At 45.8% G+C, this 20,883-nt stretch overlaps 1 protein-coding gene and 1 long non-coding RNA gene across 6 annotated transcripts in view; one reads left to right on the top strand and one right to left on the bottom strand.

Annotated features, from left to right (window-relative positions):
* Positions 1-20,883, bottom strand: part of Plekha2 (pleckstrin homology domain containing A2) — a 110,551-nt gene that overhangs the window by 36,420 nt on the left and 53,248 nt on the right. For 3 of the 5 annotated variants that reach the window (XM_027395322.2, XM_027395320.2, XM_027395323.2), the window contains exons 2-3: positions 15,679-15,842; positions 2,873-2,929 (exon numbers count right to left, since the gene is read on the bottom strand). In XM_027395322.2, the coding sequence (XP_027251123.1) occupies positions 2,873-2,929; positions 15,679-15,819 (198 nt within the window). In that variant the 5' untranslated portion in view covers positions 15,820-15,842. Of the gene's footprint in view, positions 1-795; positions 1,148-1,490; positions 1,763-2,872; positions 2,930-15,678; positions 15,843-20,883 lie in introns of those variants that run through there. The other 2 variants (XM_027395325.2, XM_027395324.2) reach the window with 2 other exon arrangements.
* LOC118238998 lies at positions 36-3,395 on the top strand. Its single transcript, XR_004772491.1, has 3 exons — positions 36-150; positions 2,625-2,994; positions 3,354-3,395. It is a non-coding gene; the product is annotated as an uncharacterized LOC118238998 (long non-coding RNA).

The raw sequence follows: 20,883 nt of genomic DNA, 5'->3' as shown, positions 1-20,883 counted from the left end.
TGACCGGAAGTGGAACTAGGGCCCCTCCAGCCGAAGGAACAAGAGCAGAATAAATCTTGGAGAACTAACTCTAAGCATCGCTGGGGAGACTTGTCCCTCAAGGGGGCACTAAGTGAGAAGCCACTGACACAGTCATCAGAGGGCTTTCAGGTTGGTACATACATATGTAAGCATATTTATCTGGAAAAGGAATGAGTCAATGCTCTTCACTGAACTGACTATTACAATGGTCCTCATCCTTACTAACATTGTGACCCTTCCCTTTAATACAGTTTCTCATGTGTGGTGACCCCCAACTATAAAATTATTTTCATTGCTACTTCATAACTGTAATTTTGCTACTGTTATGAATTGTAATGTAAATATCTATGTTTTCTGATGGTCTTAGGTGACCCTTGTGAAAGGGTGGTTTGGCTCCCCCTCCCCAGCCAAGGGGTTTCAATCCACAGGTTGAGAACCACCGCTCTAGCGTATCCAGGGCCCTCATCCCCAAGCCCACAGTTAATAACCCACATTTTAGTTAGACCTGTTATCTATCAGAAGCCCTCACAAAATAGGTCCAGCCTGGGCAGGATTGGGGGCTGGGAGTGTGAAGATGTCTGGGATGGGAGAAAAGAGCTATGACAAAAAAGTCGCAACAACATAGGACAGGTTCAGTTATTTTCTAGTTTGCCCAAAGACTGGTTCTGCTGCCATGATGCCCGGAACCAAGATACTTGCATACCTGGAGGGCCCCTTCCCCTCCCACCCCACTGCCAATCCCCCCAGTGCCAGCCCCATCTTCCCCACACTTGCCTCCAGGAGATCAGGGACAAAGCAAACCATCACATCTGACACTGCAAATGACTGACCCTGGGGCTAACAAAAAAATGAGGACTCAAGAACTCAGCACCACCACCATAACCTGGGTATGAGTTCTGGCAGCCGGTCAGCTGGAGGAGCTAAGGCACGCAGCGATCTGTAACCTAAACCAGTGGTCCTTGAGGGTTTTTCAAAGACCCATGCAGGCTTGCTTGTCTCGGGAAGGGCGAAAAGTCAGGTCACCCCTGCCAACGAGGCAGAGGGACACCAAAAGTCTCATCTGGGCCGCATTTATAAATCATGATTCAGCAGGAGATTATATTCACTCTTCCCTGGCCAAAAAAAAAAAAAAAAAAAAAATCTTTCCAAACCCTTGCACTGCAGAGATGGTTTCAGTTTTCATTTTTGACAGGATTCTTTACCCCCCCCCCCCTCAATTCTCTTTCTGGAGAAATGACCTAATGTGCTCACAGCAGATGAGAAGAAAGGGCCCCTGGGAGAGGAGGGAGGAGGAGAAGGAGGGAGGGCTGGGCTGCCCTGGCCCGGGAGGCTGCCACATTTCTTATCAAAAGGCAATGCACAAATTGCCTGCAGCTGTGTTAGCAAAGCTGCACTTTAACCATTCTTCCCCTGAGGCCATTATCTCCTCTCTAATCGCTTCAGCCACTGCCCATCGTCTTCTGCCTCACCGAGATGTATCTGCCAGGTTCTGTCTGCAGCTGGCAGGCACGACATAAGCCTGCTGGTCCAAGCCAAAGACGGCCACTCCTCTCAGGACATCTCTTGACCCGTCTCTTTTAAGCATGCCCCATGGGAGCTTCGCACAGATCTTAAATCTATTGCCAGACGGATCTGGTAGCTGCTTAGCTCAACCTGAGCCCTTAGGTCCTCAAAGTCCCTAAGGTCCTAGAGTGGGAGAGGCCAGAAAAGAACGAAGCAACCCCTATGAGAACTGGAGTGGGGGACGGAACTTCCGCAGCGGAGCTGGCTGGGTGCCACCTGGCTCTCTGTTCCTGCTTTTAGGAGAGAATCTAAATCCCTGGCTTTTTTTTTTTTTTTTAATCAGAGTGCATCATGGGTCAGCAGCAGTGGCTGCCCCAGGGAGGAGCTGCTAAAACCAGCTGAATTCAGCAGTTCTTTGTGGGCACCACTGACAGGCCCTAACCCCCCCTCCCCTCCCCTCTCACCTCCACCCCCCCTCCCACCCCCATCTCAGAGAAGATCAGGAGTTGCTCTTGCCCCTGTATGCATGCTGGATGAGGGCACAGACCACCAGCTGCCTGCCCACGCTCCCTGGAAGGCACCCAGATGTTGAATGTGGTCCTGGTATATCTTAGGGCCTTCTGGGGGATATTCTCAACCCTCCCCGTACAAGCATTCAGTCTGGAGAGTTGGTAAAATTCCATGGGGCCCCAGCCATTTCAGATCCACTGCTCAGTAGCTGTACACTTTGAGGGAATCTTTCACTGCATCAGGGTCATTGTCCCTGTGTCCTTTGGCCCAGTTACCAAAAAAAAAAGGTTACATCCTCTGTAGTGCTTTATTTTGTATGTGAAATGACTCCCAAAGGCCAGTGATGACATCTGGAACTTTGAAGAGGTGGGGGCACATGGGAGGTCCTTAACAGTCTAGGGGTATCCTCAGGAGAGATTATAGGTGCCCAGTCCCTCTATAATTTGCGCTCAAGCCATGAGGTAAGAAGCTGGGCCCCATTCTGCCATAATCTACTGCCTCACAGGAACCCCAAATCATGACTAAGACCTGGAACACAGTGACCCAATGTAAACTATTCTCTTTATAGATTATCTCAAATATTCCTATAGGTCTGGAGAGATGACTAACTGGCACATCCAAAGTGTGGGCCACCCTCCCCAGTGCCAACCCCCACCACAAAGACAGCAGACCTTCCATGGGCAATGCCTGGGAAAGGGAAACAAGGTAACAGCTGTGAATGCCCCCAAGGCTCACACCTCCGGGGTGTGGTACCTGGCTCTTGCTTAGACATGAAAACTACTTCAAGAACATGGCTTCCCAGCATGTTCTTGCTGGGAAGAACCCAAACCAACCTTACCTTCGAGATGTAAGTCAGCTGCAGAGATCCAACAGCTCCCGCCCCAACTGCCAGGTTCTGAAAGACAAAGCAGTAAGAGATACACCAGTGTTCTAGTTCAGTGTATGTCACTGCCACTTCGGGTAAGTCACTGTCCTCACCTACAAAGCACTGGTAATAATTCCTGGATAACAGGGTTCCTGGGGACAAACAGAAGCTTTAGCCGTACCCCCTCACCCCACCGTGTCATTAGTCTAGGACAATGGTTAGATGTGTGTGTTTCGACATGTGACTGTGAAGTCTCTTAACTAGCCCTCAGTTTCCCCTGCTGTAAAAACAGAAGCAACCTCTTAAACAGTGGGAGCAAGGGCTGTCTCCGAGTCTTTTACTGGCTTTTGGGACCCTCACTTCTCATACTGGGTGACCTTGCCCAGCCTTAATACAAGGGGAGGTGCTTAGTCTTACTGCAACTTGATATGCTGTGTTTTATTGATACTCACAGGAGACCTGCCCTTTCCTGGAGATGGAAGACGAAGCGTTTTGGGGGTGGGAGGGGAGAATGGGGAGAGGGACTGAGAGGGGAGGATGGGAGGGAGGCTGTGGCCGGGATGTAAAATAGATGAATTTTTAAAATTTTTAAAAATAATAAAATTAAATTTAAAAAATAAATAAAAATAGGTCAATTTGGATTAAAAACAAAACAAAACAAAACAAAACAAAAAACAAGAGGCAATCTGAGTTGCCTTTATCCAAACCAAAATGCTCAAGATTCAGGGTTTTTTTTTCCTAATTTTCCTTTTTTCGGGGCTGAGAGTTAGCAAAGAGATATTGTGGTCCTCTTGCCTCTACTTCCGGGGGGGGGGGGGATTACATTTGTGTGTCACCACAACCCGGAGCTTTAAAAAAAATATTTAAAGGTAGTGGCGCACACCTTTAATCCCAGCACTTGGGAGGCAAAGACAGGTAGATCTCTGTGAGTTTTAGGCCAGCCTGGTCTATAGAGTGAGTTCCTGGACAGCCAGGGCTACACAGAAATACCCTGTTTTGAAAAAACACACAAAAAATATTTACATAAAAGTTGAGAAGTCTTAAAGACACATAATTCCATTTGTGCTTCATATACCCATTATACAGATTTCCTGGAGACTGTAATTTTATTTTATTTTTTTTTGTTTTTGTTTTGTTTTGTTTTTCAAGACAGTGTTTCTCTGTGGCTTTGGAGGCTGTCCTGGAACTAGCTCTTGTAGACCAGGCTGGTCTCGAACTCACAGAGATCCTGCCTGCCTCTGCCTCCCAAGTGCTGGGATTAAAGGCGTGCGCCACCACCGCCCGGCGAGACTGTAATTTTACACAATGCTTTTAGCAACCTTGTGTTCTGATGGCAACATACCACATGAGTTTAGGTGTTGAATTTTCTACTTGTTATCGTGTCAACGTTCAGAAGGTTGCAAATTTGAGATCATTTCAGATTTTTAGGTTAGGAATATCCCACCTATAGCCCCACCCTGGTAATACAGTGATGAGGTGGTGTTAACACCGGGGAGTGTTTCAGTGTGGAATTTCTCTGGCACACAGGGACGCTCTGCAAGTGTGACCTATAACATCTTTTCTGCATGACTGCTCTGATTTGGCCTGCTTTGTCTTATTTGTGTCATTTCAACATTCATTTCATAACATATAGGAAACAAACTCATATGATACAGATTTTTTTAACACGCCTGTGAGCTTACTTACTATAATACATGTCAAATGAAATTAATGTCTGAACACATAAATAAAAACCAGTAAGAAAGCATGCTACTAATGCAGCAAGATTGGCTAAGGGTGCAGTGTAATGGGAATGCTTGCCTAGCATATACAATAGTTTGGGTTTCATTCCAGAACTGAAAAAACACAATACGGAAACAAATTCAAAACAAGAAAAAAAAAAAAAAAAAAAAAAGCAGGGAGCTCCAAATATTGGGCCAGCAATATTCTACATGACAGACCCTTCCTGGCTTCCTGATTTCTGTTGAGAGATGATACAAGGTAGTGACCAATATTAGAAATCATACCAAGGAAGTTCCCAATATATAGACTGAAAACCCATTCCCTTACAACCTGAGTCTGTCTGAGAACCCACCTCCACAGCCAGAGAGTCCATTGAAAACCTACTCCCATAACTTGAGCCTGCAGCTCCAAACACACACCATTATCCTCTAGGCAAACAACAGAAGTGCCCACCCCCGCCCTATCTTGAAAATCCCCCCCCCAAAAAAAAAGAAAGAAAAAGAAAAGAAAAAAGGAAAAAACTAAAGAAAGAAAAAAAATAGACAGGGATAACACAGCCATTTAAGGGAACTCTGAACCTCGGTGAAAAGATCTTAAAGAAAAAGAAAAGAAAGAAAAAGACTCCATTGCCACCTTTTAGACATGAAACTAACCCTGAAGAATGCCTTTGCGGGAGTGAGAGTATAGTTTAGTGGTACAGCACTTTCCAAGACCGTCTGAGGTATTGGGTATTACCCCAAGTTCTATAAAAAATAAATAAATAAAAACCACCCTGGAGTACTCAGATCAGCATTCAAGCATTCATCTTATTTATTTGCTTTAAACATCATTATAGTTTACATCTTTTTTAAAAAAATATTTTATTTTTTTTATTATGCATGCAGCATTCTACTTCCATGTACATCTGCACACCAGAAGAGGGCACCAGATCTCATAAGGGATGGTTGTGACCCACCATGTGGTTGCTGGGAATTGAACTCAGGACCTCTGGAAGAGGAGTCAGTGCTCTTAACCTCTGAGCCATCTCTCTAGCCCCAGTTTACATCTTTTTAAAGGAAATCTCTATTGAGTTAAAAAAGAAAAACTCTGCCATTCCCAAATCAACATCTAAATGGAGCCATCACTGTGTGAGAATAAGGACAGATGACCTAAGGGGCCCTGAAATACTCTAGGCAAAGACACAGATCTGCTGGGGGCAGAAGCAAGCTTCAGTCTTCACAGCCTCACTGTGGCCAAGAACTCCAGGGACACGTGGAGCCAAAGGCTTTCAGGTCTCCTAGAAGCCACCGAATTCTAACTGTAGTATTAACACTCTCTGATTGCAGCCAAGACTTTCCCTATAAAATACAGATGACAAACTGTGCCAGACAGTGGCTGAGAGAATTACATGAAAACAGGGTGAGCATAGTACAGGGAGGCCCTGGGCCCCTCAACCAGCTAATTACAAGATGCAAACACCAGGACCCAGGGCTACTCTTAAAGAACTGCTCTCCTCACCCCAAACCACATCTCGAAGCCTCTGGAGCCCCATCCTGATTCGTGAGTGAAGTGGGTGGGGGAACAACTTGGACTCTAAGCCACATATAATGACAGGGGTAGATAAGATTTCAAGGATGTCAGCCCTCAGCTCCAGCCTCTGGTGCCTCCTCCCCCTCACAGAGAGGCTGCTGAGTTAGCCTGGGGGTGAGGGTGGGGGAAGCTCATGTATACTCCACCCTTTCTGCTCTGAGGCTCAGATAAATGCTCTCTCCCATCCAAGAAGCCAGGAAAACAAGATGAATGTCTGAAAAGCTGTTTGCCCACCACCTCCTACCCACCCAAGGGGGGAAAGCATCTCTAGGATTCATGAGGCTTCATCCAAAGTGAGACTGTGTCCACTCCAATTAACTGGATCGATGATGCTTAATGGCAACAACCCATTGTCATGGTGGCACCCAGACAGTAGCAGGCAGACACTTCCTGATCAAGGGAGGTTGCACAAAAAGGCCTGAGAAACCAAGTGCTGGGGCAAGAAGCCCAGGAAATCAGTACCCAGGGATCATCAGGTGCCAGAGTGCAAGAGAGGACCCTGGTGTTGTGTCCTGAAGTGGAAGGATAAATTCAGGACCTTCCAGAAGCCTTCACTGGCTGCAGCCAGCTACAAGCTCCTGTCTCTCAATTCACAGACCCATTCTGGACTTTGGTGCAGACTCAAAGCCCTGAGGAACCCACTTGAAAAAGTTCTGTCTCGGGCTGCACCCTCTAAATCAAGTGGGAGGGGTTAGAAGGCACACATTTCAAAACTCTCCCAGTGACCCCTAAATGGACCCAAGTTTAAGAGCAGCTGATCAATGGGATGAAACCTAGCTGTGTTGCTATTTTCCCATGAGTCTAGTCTCTTCTTAGTGCATTAACGACACTATAAGCTTAACTGTGGACATGACTAAGAATGTCAAGATGAAGGCATCTTGTGACGCTAGATGTCTGTAGTCCCAACACTCGGGAGGAAAGGCAGAGGCATACCACCGTCTGAACAGATGTGGCCTCCACATAGGAAGGCTTGTAAAATGCACTTCATTTACTTATTTTTTGGGTCCCAGGGGTTGAACCTAGTTCCATCATGAATGCCTGGCATATAATTTAACCCTGAGATATATGGCCACCGATGGCCACCGCCCCCCACACTTTTAAATGGGGGACTTATATTTCTAGAAGGCAGTATATGTGAAATCACCTGGGGAGGGTTTTTTGTTTTTTAACTGACACATAATAATCTTATATCTTGGGGCACAGCATGACAGTTCAATACATGCACACAATTATAATGATCAGATCAAGGAGTCTGTTTGTGGCACTTTGAATGAGAATGGCTGCCATAGACTCATATTCTTGAATACTTGGTCCCCAGTTGCACAATTATCTGGGGAAGATACGGTGTGGCCTTGTTAGAGGAGGTGTGTCATTGGGGGTGGGCTTTGAAGTTTCAAAAACACACTGTTCTCAGTAAGTCTCTGAGAGTTTTGAATCAAGATGTGAGCTCTCAGCTGTTCCTGAGGCTGAGCTGTTGATCCTCCATGATGGACTCCACCCCCTCTGAAACTGGAAATCCAATTAGACGCTTTCTTTTCTTTTCTTTTCTTTTCTTTTTTTCTTTTTTTCTTTTTGAGACAGGGTTTCTCTGTATTGCTTTGGAGCCTGTCCTGGAACTTGCTCTGTAGACCAGGCTGGCCTCAAACTCACAGAGATCCTCCTGCCTCTGCCTCTGCCTCTGCCTCTGCCTCCCGAGCACTGGGATTAAAGGCGTGCACCACCAACGCCTAGCAGACGCTTTCTTTTCTTGTTTCATTGGTCATGATGTTTTGTCACAGTAACCAAAAAGTAACTAAAACACTTGTATATCTGTCCTTTGGGGCATTTTTCATTTCCCTGTGATGCAAACATTCAAAATTCTCTCCACCTGCTATTTTGAAATATACAACTAGCTTCCATATTTGCCCTGATATGCTATAGAACTTGAGGCTCCTTCCTTCCTTCTTTCCTTCCTCCCTTCCTTCCTTCCTTCCTTCCTTCCTGTATTGCCCAAGCTGACTTATTAGGGGATAATTTTTTTTTAAATTACATTTATTTAGTGTGTGTGTGTGTGTGTGTGTGTGTGTGTGTGTGTGTGTGTGTGTGGCGTGCCTGCCTGCCTGTCTGTCTGTCTATGTGTATACATGCCATAGTGCATGCGTTATAGTCAGAGAACAATTTGCAGCACTTGGTTTTCTCATTCTACCATGTTGCTTCCAGAGATTAAGCTCAAGTTGTCAGGATTGGTGACAAAAGCCTTTACCCACTGAAACATCTAGCCATAATGGGGTAATTTTAAGCCAACAAATAACCATGGTTGCTTCCCACACTTTTCAGTGACCTAGTAGAGGGCCCAGGCACCTGTGTGTTCTCAGAGTTCCTTGGGAATCCACTGTGTTCTAGTGGATGTCACCGGTGTTGGAAAAACCAGCTGCTGGGGCTGAGGAGGCACTGGGGAAATGAAAGGCCACACCTGGCCAGCAGCCCTTAAAGAGAAATAACAGGACCACAGCACCAGCAGTCCTTGGGGAAGAGAGGTGGGTGGGGAAAGGAAACCCCAGCACTGCACCAAGTAGCTGGCAGCCACTCAGTATGAGGCCCATAAGTCAAAAGTAAACTATACATTTCTTACACTTGTGAATTTTCTGGAACCATGTAGGACATAAGGCTAGTTCCTGTAAACTAACAGGGGGCTTTAAGAAGATCCTGAAAACACCTTGTATTTTGTTCAAAATCTCTCCAGCCAGCAAGGACCTCAAAAGACTGAAGTAAGACATGGTCTCTCCCGTGACCAAAAAAGGAGCTGAGCTGCTTACAAAGCTGCTGCCTCCACTGGTGGCCTCTGTAGAAACAGTAGCACTCCAGGCCAGAGTAGAAACTTGACTCCATTTCCCATGTCCTAGCAAGAGTAACAATGAGCATAGAAACAGCCAGAAGATCCAACTAAGGATTCATAAACCCACAGGATGTCAGCTCTGCAAGTGCCCACTGATACCTACCATGGACCCTCCATGTGGCTTCTGCAGGGAGCTCAGGGAAAACAGAACTTGTCACCCCAGCTGCAACCTGGCACTCTGGAGAGCACAGCATGAAAAAGAAGGAAGAGCAACTTGCTTCTTGCTAAGTGCTTCAGAACACTGATGAATCTCTACAATCCCATTTCATAGACATAGAAGCTGAGGGGCCAGCAGGTGAGACCCCTGATCCAAGGTCATACAAATAGCAAGTCAGACCAGAATTCAAACCCAGCCCTTCTTGAGTCACAGATCCTCTGAGGCACTTTCCTTCCTGCCAGGCCACCTCCTCTGAAACAGTATCTAAGAGCTGATTATCAATGAAAGGTAAATACGAGAGAGCAGGAGAAGCAGGGTTAGACTGAGCAAGACCTTAGATAGTTGCCCAAGCTGGGGCTAGGCAGGAACTAGTCCAACTGGCTCTTGGTTGCCAAGCTCCACAAGACTGGGGTTGAGGGGTAGGGAGGGAGAAGGAAGGGGGCCCAGCCAACAGCAAGGAACCCAGCAGGCATCAGTAACTGCTGTTGGCTGCCTGTAGAAGACTACAGGACAACACAGGTAGTAGTCTCATGAGGAGGGGCTGAGCCCATATGGCTGCTCGTGAGCTAAACTAACAGCTTTCAACACCAAAGCCAAGACCATCAAGGCTCACAAAGAAGCACCTGTGGCAAGATGGCAAAATCAGAAGCTATCCAGACCTGCATTCCACAGCCCTCCTGGCATGAGAGAGCAGCTAAATATAAAGGAGCTCTCCCAGGCACCAGCTACCCTGAGCAGTTCTTTACCTCCACCCAGTAGATTTACTTCCTATTAAAAACTTGTTGGCCCACAATGAGTCCGTGGCTGCTTTCCCCATTGTCTGCTTCCCAATGTGTGTTTTAACCTTGCCCTTTGTGAGCAGTCCTTGTCATAAGATGTGGTGCTGGTTTAACACTCTGGTAGTGGGTCTCTAGTCCTGCACTTCCTTAGATAGGAAGAGGCGCTTGTGTGTAGTCACAGGACCCCCATATACTGAGACTGTCTGTAACTTAAGAACTGAATGGTTCTTAAGCTCCTTCGCCCCTTTCTTCAACCCAGTTTCCTCCAAGTTTGCCCCCCAACCCAATGTCATTTCCCCTCCACCTTTCTCATCGGCTCCCCTCCTGACATCCACATCTCTATCAGGGGCTCCACATACTCTCTCTAGTCAACCAGACATGAAACTTTTTATTATAAATACACAAAATTTATTGTTTCTTAAAATATAGCTAGGTACACAAATTATCCCTGAAAAAAAAAGTTTGACTTGAAATAAAGAGAAAATAACTATGATGTACACTGTTTAAAGGTTGAGCTGAAGCAACACAGCACTATCCTATTGTGACTTCTGGTCCCGTTTATCTGTTATTTAAGGGTTAGCAAGATGCAACACGGGAATGCTTGAGTGTAAGTGTTTTGCTCCCCCCCACACCCCCCACACCCTCCTGCAGTCTCCTAACAGGGATAGCTCTACTCTCTTATCACTACCTGACACACCAAAGAATCTTACAAGTCCCAAGAAATGAAGTCCAAAAGCAATCACCAGACATCCAGGAAACAGCTGGCAGATCATGTGCTACTCATAGTTTTAATTAATATTTACTACGCACCTCCTACTTTCCAGGCCCCAACACATTACAGACATCTCAAGCCATCCTTGAAGACACTACCTCACAACGTTTTTTGTTTTTTGTTTTGTTTCTTGTTTTCTTTTTATTTAGCAGAAGAGAACGCTGTGTCAGGCAGACAGGTGCTTGCTCAGTGCTAAGAGTAACACACTGAACAATGCTCACTGCCAGTGTCAGGAGATGTCTACTTCTCGCACTGTGGTCTTTTGCTTGTTTGTCTTTGACGCAGGGTCTCTCTGTGTATCCCTAGTCATCCTGGAACTCACTCTGTAGACCAGGCTGCCCTTGAACTCACAGAGATCCCACCCTTCTCTGCCTCCAGAGTGCTTAGATTAAAGGTGTGCGCCACCACCACCTGGCTTAACATGGTGTTTGTTATCAAATTCCTTTTCTTAAATTTGTCTGATATAAGTAGCATATTCATCTGTATCACCATGGATCTTCTTTCATAAGCGAACAATAGTCCTGTCTCCCTAGGGTCATCATCAATTATCTACAATCCCTTGGTTACAAATCTGAATTATATATAATACTAAATATTATTTGATTAATTTGAAATTTAAACAAGGCACAAGCACATGCTTGATTTGGTGCTAAGTTTGACAACCTGAGTTCCATCCTTGAAGTCACATGGGGGAAAGAAAGAACCAACTCCCACAAATTTCCTGCTGGCCTCCACATATACACAGTGACAGATACACTGCCATGTGCACACATACATAATATGTGTTTTTAAATGCCTCCTATGGCTTCTACAATATATACTTATAATTCAGCCCATTAAAATTTTTGGCTTATAAACATCACTTTCAAGCAAGCCAGAGAGGAGACTCAGGGTAGATTATCTACTTAACATGAAAAAAGCACTTGGTTCAAACTCCCAGAGCCACAAAAGAATATGATTTCATAAACTCAGATATTAAGAAGCCCACAAGTGAATATTGTTAATGATCAGCTATGAAAAAGCAGGTGCTAAACTTTTGAAGATTCTACTTGACCCCTGCAGTCAGCCACCAAGTCTACCATTCTCGGCCCTCATGCATCCTGTAAGCCTGTGCCTCCTCAGTTCCCACCATTTCACCAGGCCAGACACCACTGTGAAAGTGAAGCCTGGATTGCATTAAAGACCTCAAGTTGTTGGAGTTGCCAGAGCTGTGGGATGTCTGCATGGAGACTTACAGCCAGTGAGTGGGACCAGCCCAAGTGTGATGTGACCAACAAAGATGGGAGGAAAGAGCCATCTAAACCCTTTGACATCGGCCATAGAACTATAGGCATCTGGAGTTGGCCCTGCTGGGTTTGACCTCATTTTTGGTCCAATATTTCTTCACTGTGCCCATAAGTAATTTGCTTTTTGATTTTACAGGGGGTTACAAGTAAGAGGTTGCCTTGAGTCTCAGAAGAGACTTTGGACTTTAAACAGTCTTGAGACTGAAAGAGTATGGGGACTTTTGAAATTGAACTAAAATCATTTTGCATATGATGTGGCTACAAGCCCATGAGGGTCAGTAGGTGGAATGTGGTAGTTTCGATGGGAATGACCCCCATAGGCACATTCATTTGAATGCTTGGTCCCAGCTAGTGAAACTGTTTGGGAAGGATTAGGAGGTGTGGCCTTATTGGAGAAGGAGGGTCACTGAAGGTTTGACCCTCCTTTTGAGGTTTCAAAAGCCCACTCTACCCCCCCCCCCAGTTCATGTTCATTCTCTCTTTCTCCTCTCCTTCTCCCTCTCCCTCTCTGCCTCATGGATGTTGGCTTAACCATTAAGCTCTCAGAAATTCCTCCAACACCATGCCGCCTGCCTGCTGCCATACTCCATACTCCTGGCCATAATGGTCATGAACACTAGTCCTCTAGAACACTAAGTCCCAATAAACTTTTTCTTCTTCATGGTTAAGTTGCCTTAACCATGGTGTTTTGCCACACCCATAGGAAAGAACTAAGATACATATATAGTTAGTATATCAACCCCAGAAAGTCCGTCTTTAAATACACACACATACATACACAAAATTTTAAAAGACAAAAATTTAGGAATATTAAAAAGAAAATACTTTCCCAGTCTCATTGCAAAAGAGTTGAAGGTTACGAGATGCCTATCCATGTGGAGACTCTGTGGGCAGATACTGAAGAGGCCTATGGTATTGCTGCCTGCAGAGGGACTGTAGCTGGACAGGGGCAGGACACAAAGCTGTTGCCACCATATCCACTTTTCTACCCTAAATTTGCTCCAGCTGTATGTATTGCCCAGTTTTCAAAGAAATTACTTGCTGGGTCTTGGCATTCAGACAGGCTGAAGCTGGCAATGTAGAAGCCTTTAAAGTATTGATAGACCCCAAACTTTTCCAAAGGAGGTTTCTGACACGAAAACATCACTCTCCCCCCCCAACACCACCCCAAGACAGGGTTTCTCTGTGTAGCTTTGGAGCCTATCCTTGCACTCGCTCTGGAGACCAGGCTGGCCTCGAACTCACAGAGATCCACCTGCCTCTGCCTCCTGAGTGCTGGGATTAAAGGCGCGTGCCACCAACACCCGGCTGAAAACATCATTCTTAAAACATTGTTTTCACTTAGCCTTTAGGGTGACAATGTAGTTATACATCATAACATTATGAAGTTCATATTAGTAGACTCTCCCCTCACACTGTATTCTCTCCATTGAAATGAGCCCAGTATCCATCTTGCTGTGAACATTGTTGGTGCTCTTCATCTGGCCAGTAGAAAGACCCACTTTCAGTCTTTGGTTTGTTTGTTTGTTTGTTTAAACAGAGCAAAAATCTTTTACTAGGGCCCCAGATTTACTAGGAAACATGCAAGCTGCTGGGATATTGTGATGATCCACAATTCACATGATGGCCTATGCAAAAGAAATGTACCAAAATAATATTTTTGGACAAGAAGAAAAAAAATACACTCTACTGAGTAATCGTAACAAGAGCCCTCATCAAATGTCATATCATTTCCATGCTTTGGTTTGCTCTATACACAGCTGTATAATTTAGTATTGCAAGTAGCCATGTGGGCAGGCACTGACAGGGCTGACCATCATCGTGGGTGGGCAGCTGAAACCTAGGTCATCACTCATAGGTTACTACAGAGTAGAGGAGCCCCAATTAAAATACTTCATCTTCTCGATCATGATAGGGACCAACACTCATTTAAAAGTAAAACTACCAAGGTTTGAGAGTGTAGCTCAGTGGTACAGTATTTACCCAACACAACAGGAAAGGATTTCAATCCCAAGGGTTCACGATTAGTCGGAATATTTAATGAGATACACAAAAACCCACACATGATGGCTGGGGTATGGTGATACCTCAATGAACAGACTGAGGTAGTGGCAACAGCACTGGAGGCAACATTGGCAGACAGGCTCATCAACACCAGAAACTCAGAGATTCAAACAGGCGATGCTCAGAGACATCTTAGTAATGAATTAACTCATTCATTAATGAATAAGTTATTATTAACAAATTAACTCATTCATTAATGCTTGTTAAATCATTATCATACCACATAAATAATCACCAAAGCACAGTTCTCGAAGTGACCCTCCACAAGAACAAGCCAGCATTCCCAGGGAGCCCAGGCTGCAGGTTGGTTGTACTGAATTCCAGTCCTGTCCCTGCTTCCAGGAGAGCAACCTTAAACGCCTCTGACAGCCTCATTCACTACCCAGCTTCCAGTATGCAGGAAGTACATGTTCATTCAACTCCAGAGACTGTAGCTCAGCTTCAACACAAAAGTTCTGCCCTCTGCAACCTCCCAGGCTGTGTCCTCCACTCTCTTTCTTAGCCAGAAACTTGATTTAGAGGCTTTTCTCCTTCTCAAAGCCACCCCAAGAAAACTGTCTTATTGTGAGCAGCAATGGCAGGGGTCTGGGAGTCAGATTGACAGGCTTATAGCCCCAGTTCTGCCACAGCCTTTTTATTTAACACTGGGCAGTCTTCTGCTCTACATCACCACCCTCACCTTCAGAATGAGGGCAGGTACACAGTGGTCAAGGCAGGCATGGTGGTGTACATCTTTAATCCCAGCACTAGGAGAAAGAAGCAGGTGGATCTCTGTGACTTTGAGGCCAGCCTGGTCTACATAGTGAATTCCAGGTCGGACAGGGTTACATCTACATTTATGTCCCTCTCTTAAAAAAAAAAAAAAAAAAAAAAAAAAATTCTGAGGCCTCCACAGACTGTTAAGTTGGTCACATCTTCTTGCCTAGGGTAGACTGCAATGTCCAGGATGCAGTTTTCTCCTCAGTAGCATGGGAAACACACTAGGGAACCTAGAAGGTCACTACTACTGCCAATCCAAGACTCTATGACTTCCTGATTCAGGAGACCAAAGAGGTCTGATATCGTCCAGCTCAGGGAGCCAGATCACATTCTCTGCTGGGGAGGAGCCCAGACTGGAAGAGCAAGAGCTGCCACCAGGCCACAGCCCTGAGAGGGAGAGGAAGGGAGTCACATCCAGACACAGGGAGGCTCTGCCTCACTTTCACCAAGAGTTAAATTCCCGTGTGTGAGGAAAAGCACAGATCTAGGGCTAGGAGACTCTGTCTCTCCCAGATCTGCTCCTCAACTCTCAACTCTCTCCTCTCCCCCAACCTAATGACCCATACTCTGGATTAAATCAAGATTCTTGTATGTGCTAAGTCTGCACGTACCATTGAGCCATACAGCCAGCTCTTGAGAGAGTTATCTTTGTGGGCGTGCATGTAGATATGTGTTGGGTTGTCTCTCACTCCATTCAATCACCTTTGGACACAAAACCCTTGAAAGAAACCCAACCCCTGCACTCCTCCCAGAAGGGGCGGCAGCCATCCTGCCCCCTTCCCAGCTGGCTTCTCACCTGGGGATTGTCCATGTACCAGAGGAGGCAGTTGGCCTGCGTGTCCAGGATAAAGTATCTCCGAAGGAACTTGCCAGTGTTCTCATTGTCCTCGATATCCAGAAACCCACAGATTCGGTTCTGCCGATCCACATAAGGCATTCCTGGGCTCTGATCACATCACCCTGCACAACACGAAGGAGAGGCTGGTGAGCAGGAGGTTAAAGCAGGCTGGGAGGGCCTGCATGAGCCTCACCTGTCCCTTGTTTGACACACCTCTGTGACATGCTGGGCTCCTTGCACCAGCTTCCTTCCCCAGGGCCCCAAATGTCTACCCCCATTGGATCCTGGGAACACCCACCAACTCTGAACTGTCATTTTTGTCATTAGAACTGACTCAGCTAATTTCTCTGAGGCCCTGCTATGTGCTGTGCATGGAGTCAGACACTTTACATCCCTGGAGGATCCAAGCTTGGCTATGCACAGTGTGTATGTGTGCATCAAGAGCCTCAATTTAGTCAGTATTCTTTCTGGTCACCACTGATTACTTCCTAGTCATTCCAGACCTCAGCTTCCACATCTGGGAAGTGGGAATAATCATGGTACCACACCCTACTGGACCTCTGGCTGTGAGTTAAGTTGGAGGTATAAAAGAAGCCATTCCTGGCCATCAGTCCGTAGTCTGCACAAAGCTTCAGGAAGTAGTTGGTAATGCATTTTACACATGGAGACACTCTCGAGGAAGATACCTCAACAAAACTTGGCCAGGAATTTAGGCATAAGGAGCTCAAGTATACAGGGATTAAATGCCACTATGATGGGTTCCCAGAGCCTGTTGGCAAAGCCATGTCCCTTAGCCCTCCTTGCTACTGATGCCCCTCTGCTGTAGTGACTCAACTATGTAAGGAGTCATATGCTGCTGGGTGATGGTGGTGCATGCTTTTAATCCCAGCACTCGAAAGGCAGAGACAGGTGGATCTCTGTGAGTTTGAGGCCAGTCTGGTCTCCAGAGCGAGTGCCAGGATAGGCTCCAAAGCTACGCAGAGAAACCCTGGCTCGAAAAACGAAAAACCAAGAGGGAGAGAGAGACAGAGAGAGAGAGAGAGAACCAAACTAACAAAAAAATCATGTGCTGAAGTCCTAACCTCCTCCATATCTCAAAATATGACTGGATTTGGGAACATGGTTTTGGCTTTTTGTTTGTTTTATTTTTATTTTGGAACAGGGTCTCACTTTGTACAGCCCAGGCTATCCCAAACTATCCTCAGACTCTCAATCCTGATGCCATAGCCTGCTAAGTGCTGAGGTTATAGGTATGTGCAACCATGCCCAGCTACAGACAGGGTCTTTAAAGAAATACTTAGCATGTCGACAGTAAGGGGCCCTGGTCCATTACCAAACCATCTTTGAAGATGACATTTGGAAATAAGACAATGAAAGACCTAAGGAAAAGACAGCCACCTATCAAAGGAGAAAGGCCTGGAACACCCTTTCATCTTCTACCTCTGGCCTCCACACAGTGAGGGAATACATTTCCATTGTTTAAGCTCTCAGGCTGTGGTGCTTTGCCATGACAACCTGAGCTAGATTCCTACAGCTACCAAATACCTACAGATTTGATTGTGCAGATCGGCCTAAGGCACTCCTGGACTCTGTTCACATGACCCTGCATGGGAAGGGAGGGGCACTGAGGAAGAGGGAGAAGCAAGCTTTATCTCAAGACCTGGATAAGCCTCACCTGGCTTGACTCAGCTCAGTTCAGGGCTGGGAAAGAACAGAAAGTAGAAATAGTGCCGGGCGTTGGTGGCGCACGCCTTTAATCCCAGCACTCAGGAGGCCGAGGCAGAGGATCTCTGTGAGTTCGAGACCAGCCTGGTCTACAAGAGCTAGTTCCAGGACAGCCTCCAAAGCCACAGAGAAAAAAAAAAGAAAGAAAGAAAGTAGAAATAGCAAGTCCCAAGGCCCTAGCACCTTCCCTGACTTTAGAACAGGGCCTCTGGCAATGTGAGAAAAGCCACATGTCCTGGCTACTTCATCTCTCCAGAATGCACTCTAAGAGCCTAAAGGAAAGGGTGAGAGTCCCCAAGCCCCCAGAGAAGAGAAACAGCTAAGACACCTGGCCTGGGCTCATGCACTGTGAGGAAGTAGGGCAGAGTCCTATAGGGCTACAAAGCACCATGTCCCCTTCAGATTCCCAAAGCCATATAACATCCAACCACTGAGCTAATTCAACAGAGCAGGGTTCACAATGGTCCCTTCCAGAGGCCCTGCAGCCAAGCAAAAGTGTGAGATGGCTGATGAAGTAACCCCATAAGCCAACCCTGACTCCGAGAAACTACTACCCTAGCTTTCCAAGCCCAGAGGGGACAAGTCCCGTACAGCAATGGGACACATTTCCAGGTGAGACTTGTTCTTCAAGTGCTGGTTTGTGGGGTGGTGTATTCTCTCCCACTCTAATGAGCCTGCGGCACTGACAGGGTCCCCCAAGAAACAAGTGCCACATACATTCACATGCATACATGCAAATACCAGTGTTCAGGCATGTGCTGGCTGGGTTCCCGAGAGGGACAGAAGCTATAGGCATCCATGGCTACTCTTAAGGAATGCAGGGTCAGAAGAATAAAACAGACAGCAGACACAGCCAAGACAGACCAACACAACATAGCTAAAAAGGAAGTAGAAGAAGTGAGAAAAGGATAAAAAAAGTAGGAAGAAGAGGTTTTGAAAAGGAAGCGAACTGTGTAGCAGGAGTGGGGGAGGGGTGGGAGAGAGCACCCTGCACAAAGTGATATCACCTACTTAGAGGTGGTATCCAGCTCCAGTCTCAAAGCAAGTTTGAATTCAGAGAAATGAAAAAGCCAAGGGTTAGGAGATGCTTTCAGGAGTCATCCAGGACATGCTGGGTCACTGGTAGACACGTGAGGACAGAGGGACAGTGAACACCTGGGAAAACATATGGCCTGTTCAAGGAGCAGGGGCCTTGAGTAGAAAGACAAAGCCACCGTGCATATGGATACATACAGAACTTTCTGGTGAGGACAAGGAAGACACCAACCCCCCCCCCAATCTAGGCAAATTCCCTGGATGCCAACACAGCTCTGGAAGCAGAAAACCCAGAGGTCACAGGACTCTTGCTACTCCCCACTTCCGTCTGAAACAGGATCTTCCCATGCAGCCCCAGCTCGCCTAATGCAGTCCAGGCTGGCCTCTAATTTTTGATGCTCTTGCCTCAGCCTCCCTTTGTGTTAGCTAGCATGACATGCACCATGTCCAATGTAATGTCAAAGAGAACACATTCAGCTGCCTGAGAGAACAAAGCTGACTGTCTCCGGGCCAGCTGGGCAGCCCAGTGTCCAAGAACACTGGCTTTCGAAGTTCCCCTTTTCAGCAGTAGGATTTACCAAGGTCTGCTTCTTCCTCAAGACAGCGGCTGGAGAAAGGCCTCTTTCTCCAGAACTTTACTTCTGTTGAGGGGCTTCCCAGGCACATGGATCAACAGTGTGGGACTGCCATGCACCAAAGAGAAAGGTCTGAAGCAGAACTCCGCTTACAATATCCAGATTGAACTGTGTGTGTGTGTGTGTGTGTGTGTGTGTGTGTGTGTGTGTGTGTGTGTGTGAAAGAGAGAGAGAGAGAGGGAGAGAGAGAGAGCACGCATGTGCTGGGGTGGTGGGGGTGGTGGGGGTGGTGGGGGTCCTCAGATGGCCTAACACAGTAAGCCACACAGCTCATCGAGACTGTGGAGAGGGGAGCAGCTGATCTGCAGGGGCATAGGCAAAATATGGAAATGTTATGACTACTCCACTTGTTCATCAACACAGTTTTTAATGGATTGAGAACATTAATGAATTGATTGCATTATGACTTACTTAATCATATCCCTATTACTAAACAACTAAATCTAGAAGCCAGCTTTTTGCTATTACAAATATCACCAAAACTTTGTATTTTGCACATTTTTTCCTTTGACATGGAAAAGAGTGTATGTTAGAGATAATATGGGGAATAGAGAAATGGTCTATGGCTAAGAAGTTGCTGCCCATGCAGAGGGCCTGAGTTCAGTTCCCAATGCAAACATGGCAGTTCACAACTGTCTGGACACCAGGCACCACACAGTGCAAAGATACATACATTCATACATGCATACATATATACATACATACAGGCAAAACACATTATAATACACATAAAGCAAAAACAAATCTTTTTTAAGGTATATGATTAGAACCTAGACTATGATCTTATCATTGAGACCTATTATAAAATTACTTTCTAAAAATATTTGTTGTAACTAATCATTAGTCACTCTTATTAATTCACATACCTTTTTCTAGACATGGGCTCACTAGGTAGCCTTGGCTGGGCTGGAACTCACTATAAAAACCACACTGGTATTGAATTCACAGAGATTCACCAGGTCTCTGCTGGGATTGAGGGCCTACAACCATGTCGGGCTAGACTCTTACAAGCATTGAAGTTTTCACTACTTGAAACCTTTCATAGTTTGAAAAATATAATGATGACTGGTGAGGGTGAATGTTCAAATTTGTTTCTTGTTTCATGTATTTTAGGCACACACACACACACACACACACACACACACACACACACATCTCAGCCTCCCATGGAAGCAGGTGTCCTTAAGTAGGAAGTTTCATGACGATAATCCAGATGTCCTGGGTAGAATTTAAGTCATAAGAATTGCTAAATGAAAAGTAAGTTACAGATTTTCTTAGAGTGAAACGTCTTTAATCCAAGGCATTGGGAAGCAGAGGCAGGAAAATCTCTGGAGTACAAGGCCAGCCTGATCTATGTAGTGAGAGAATTCCAAGCCAGCCAGGGCTACATAGTGAGACCCTGAATTTACAAAATAAAAAATTGCAACCAAAAAAAGTGAAATTTAGAGAAAGTTAGTTGTCTGGGATTACCTAATAATCAGCAGCAGGAAGTGGGATAGCTGGCTATTCAGTTGGAATTCCAGATCAGGATTTAGCAGGCAATGAGCAACACTTGTGATAGAGCAAGGCTGCCCATTTTATACATTCTATCCTGTAATGAGAGACCCTTGGAGGCTCCTACCTCAAAATATTTTTTCAACCACTAGATATGCAAACCCAGAAATTTTGAACTTTAATAGGCCTATATCCTAATAGAGACAGATGGAATAGAGCCTTAAGCAAGTAGACCACACACCAGGTGGGAAACAGAGGCAACAGGGAGGTGATA

This window comes from Cricetulus griseus, assembly GCF_003668045.3.
Source record: "Cricetulus griseus strain 17A/GY chromosome 1 unlocalized genomic scaffold, alternate assembly CriGri-PICRH-1.0 chr1_1, whole genome shotgun sequence".
In the NCBI taxonomy this organism is placed as follows: Eukaryota; Metazoa; Chordata; class Mammalia; order Rodentia; family Cricetidae; genus Cricetulus; species Cricetulus griseus.
This window is presented reverse-complemented; position numbering and strand designations above follow the sequence as displayed.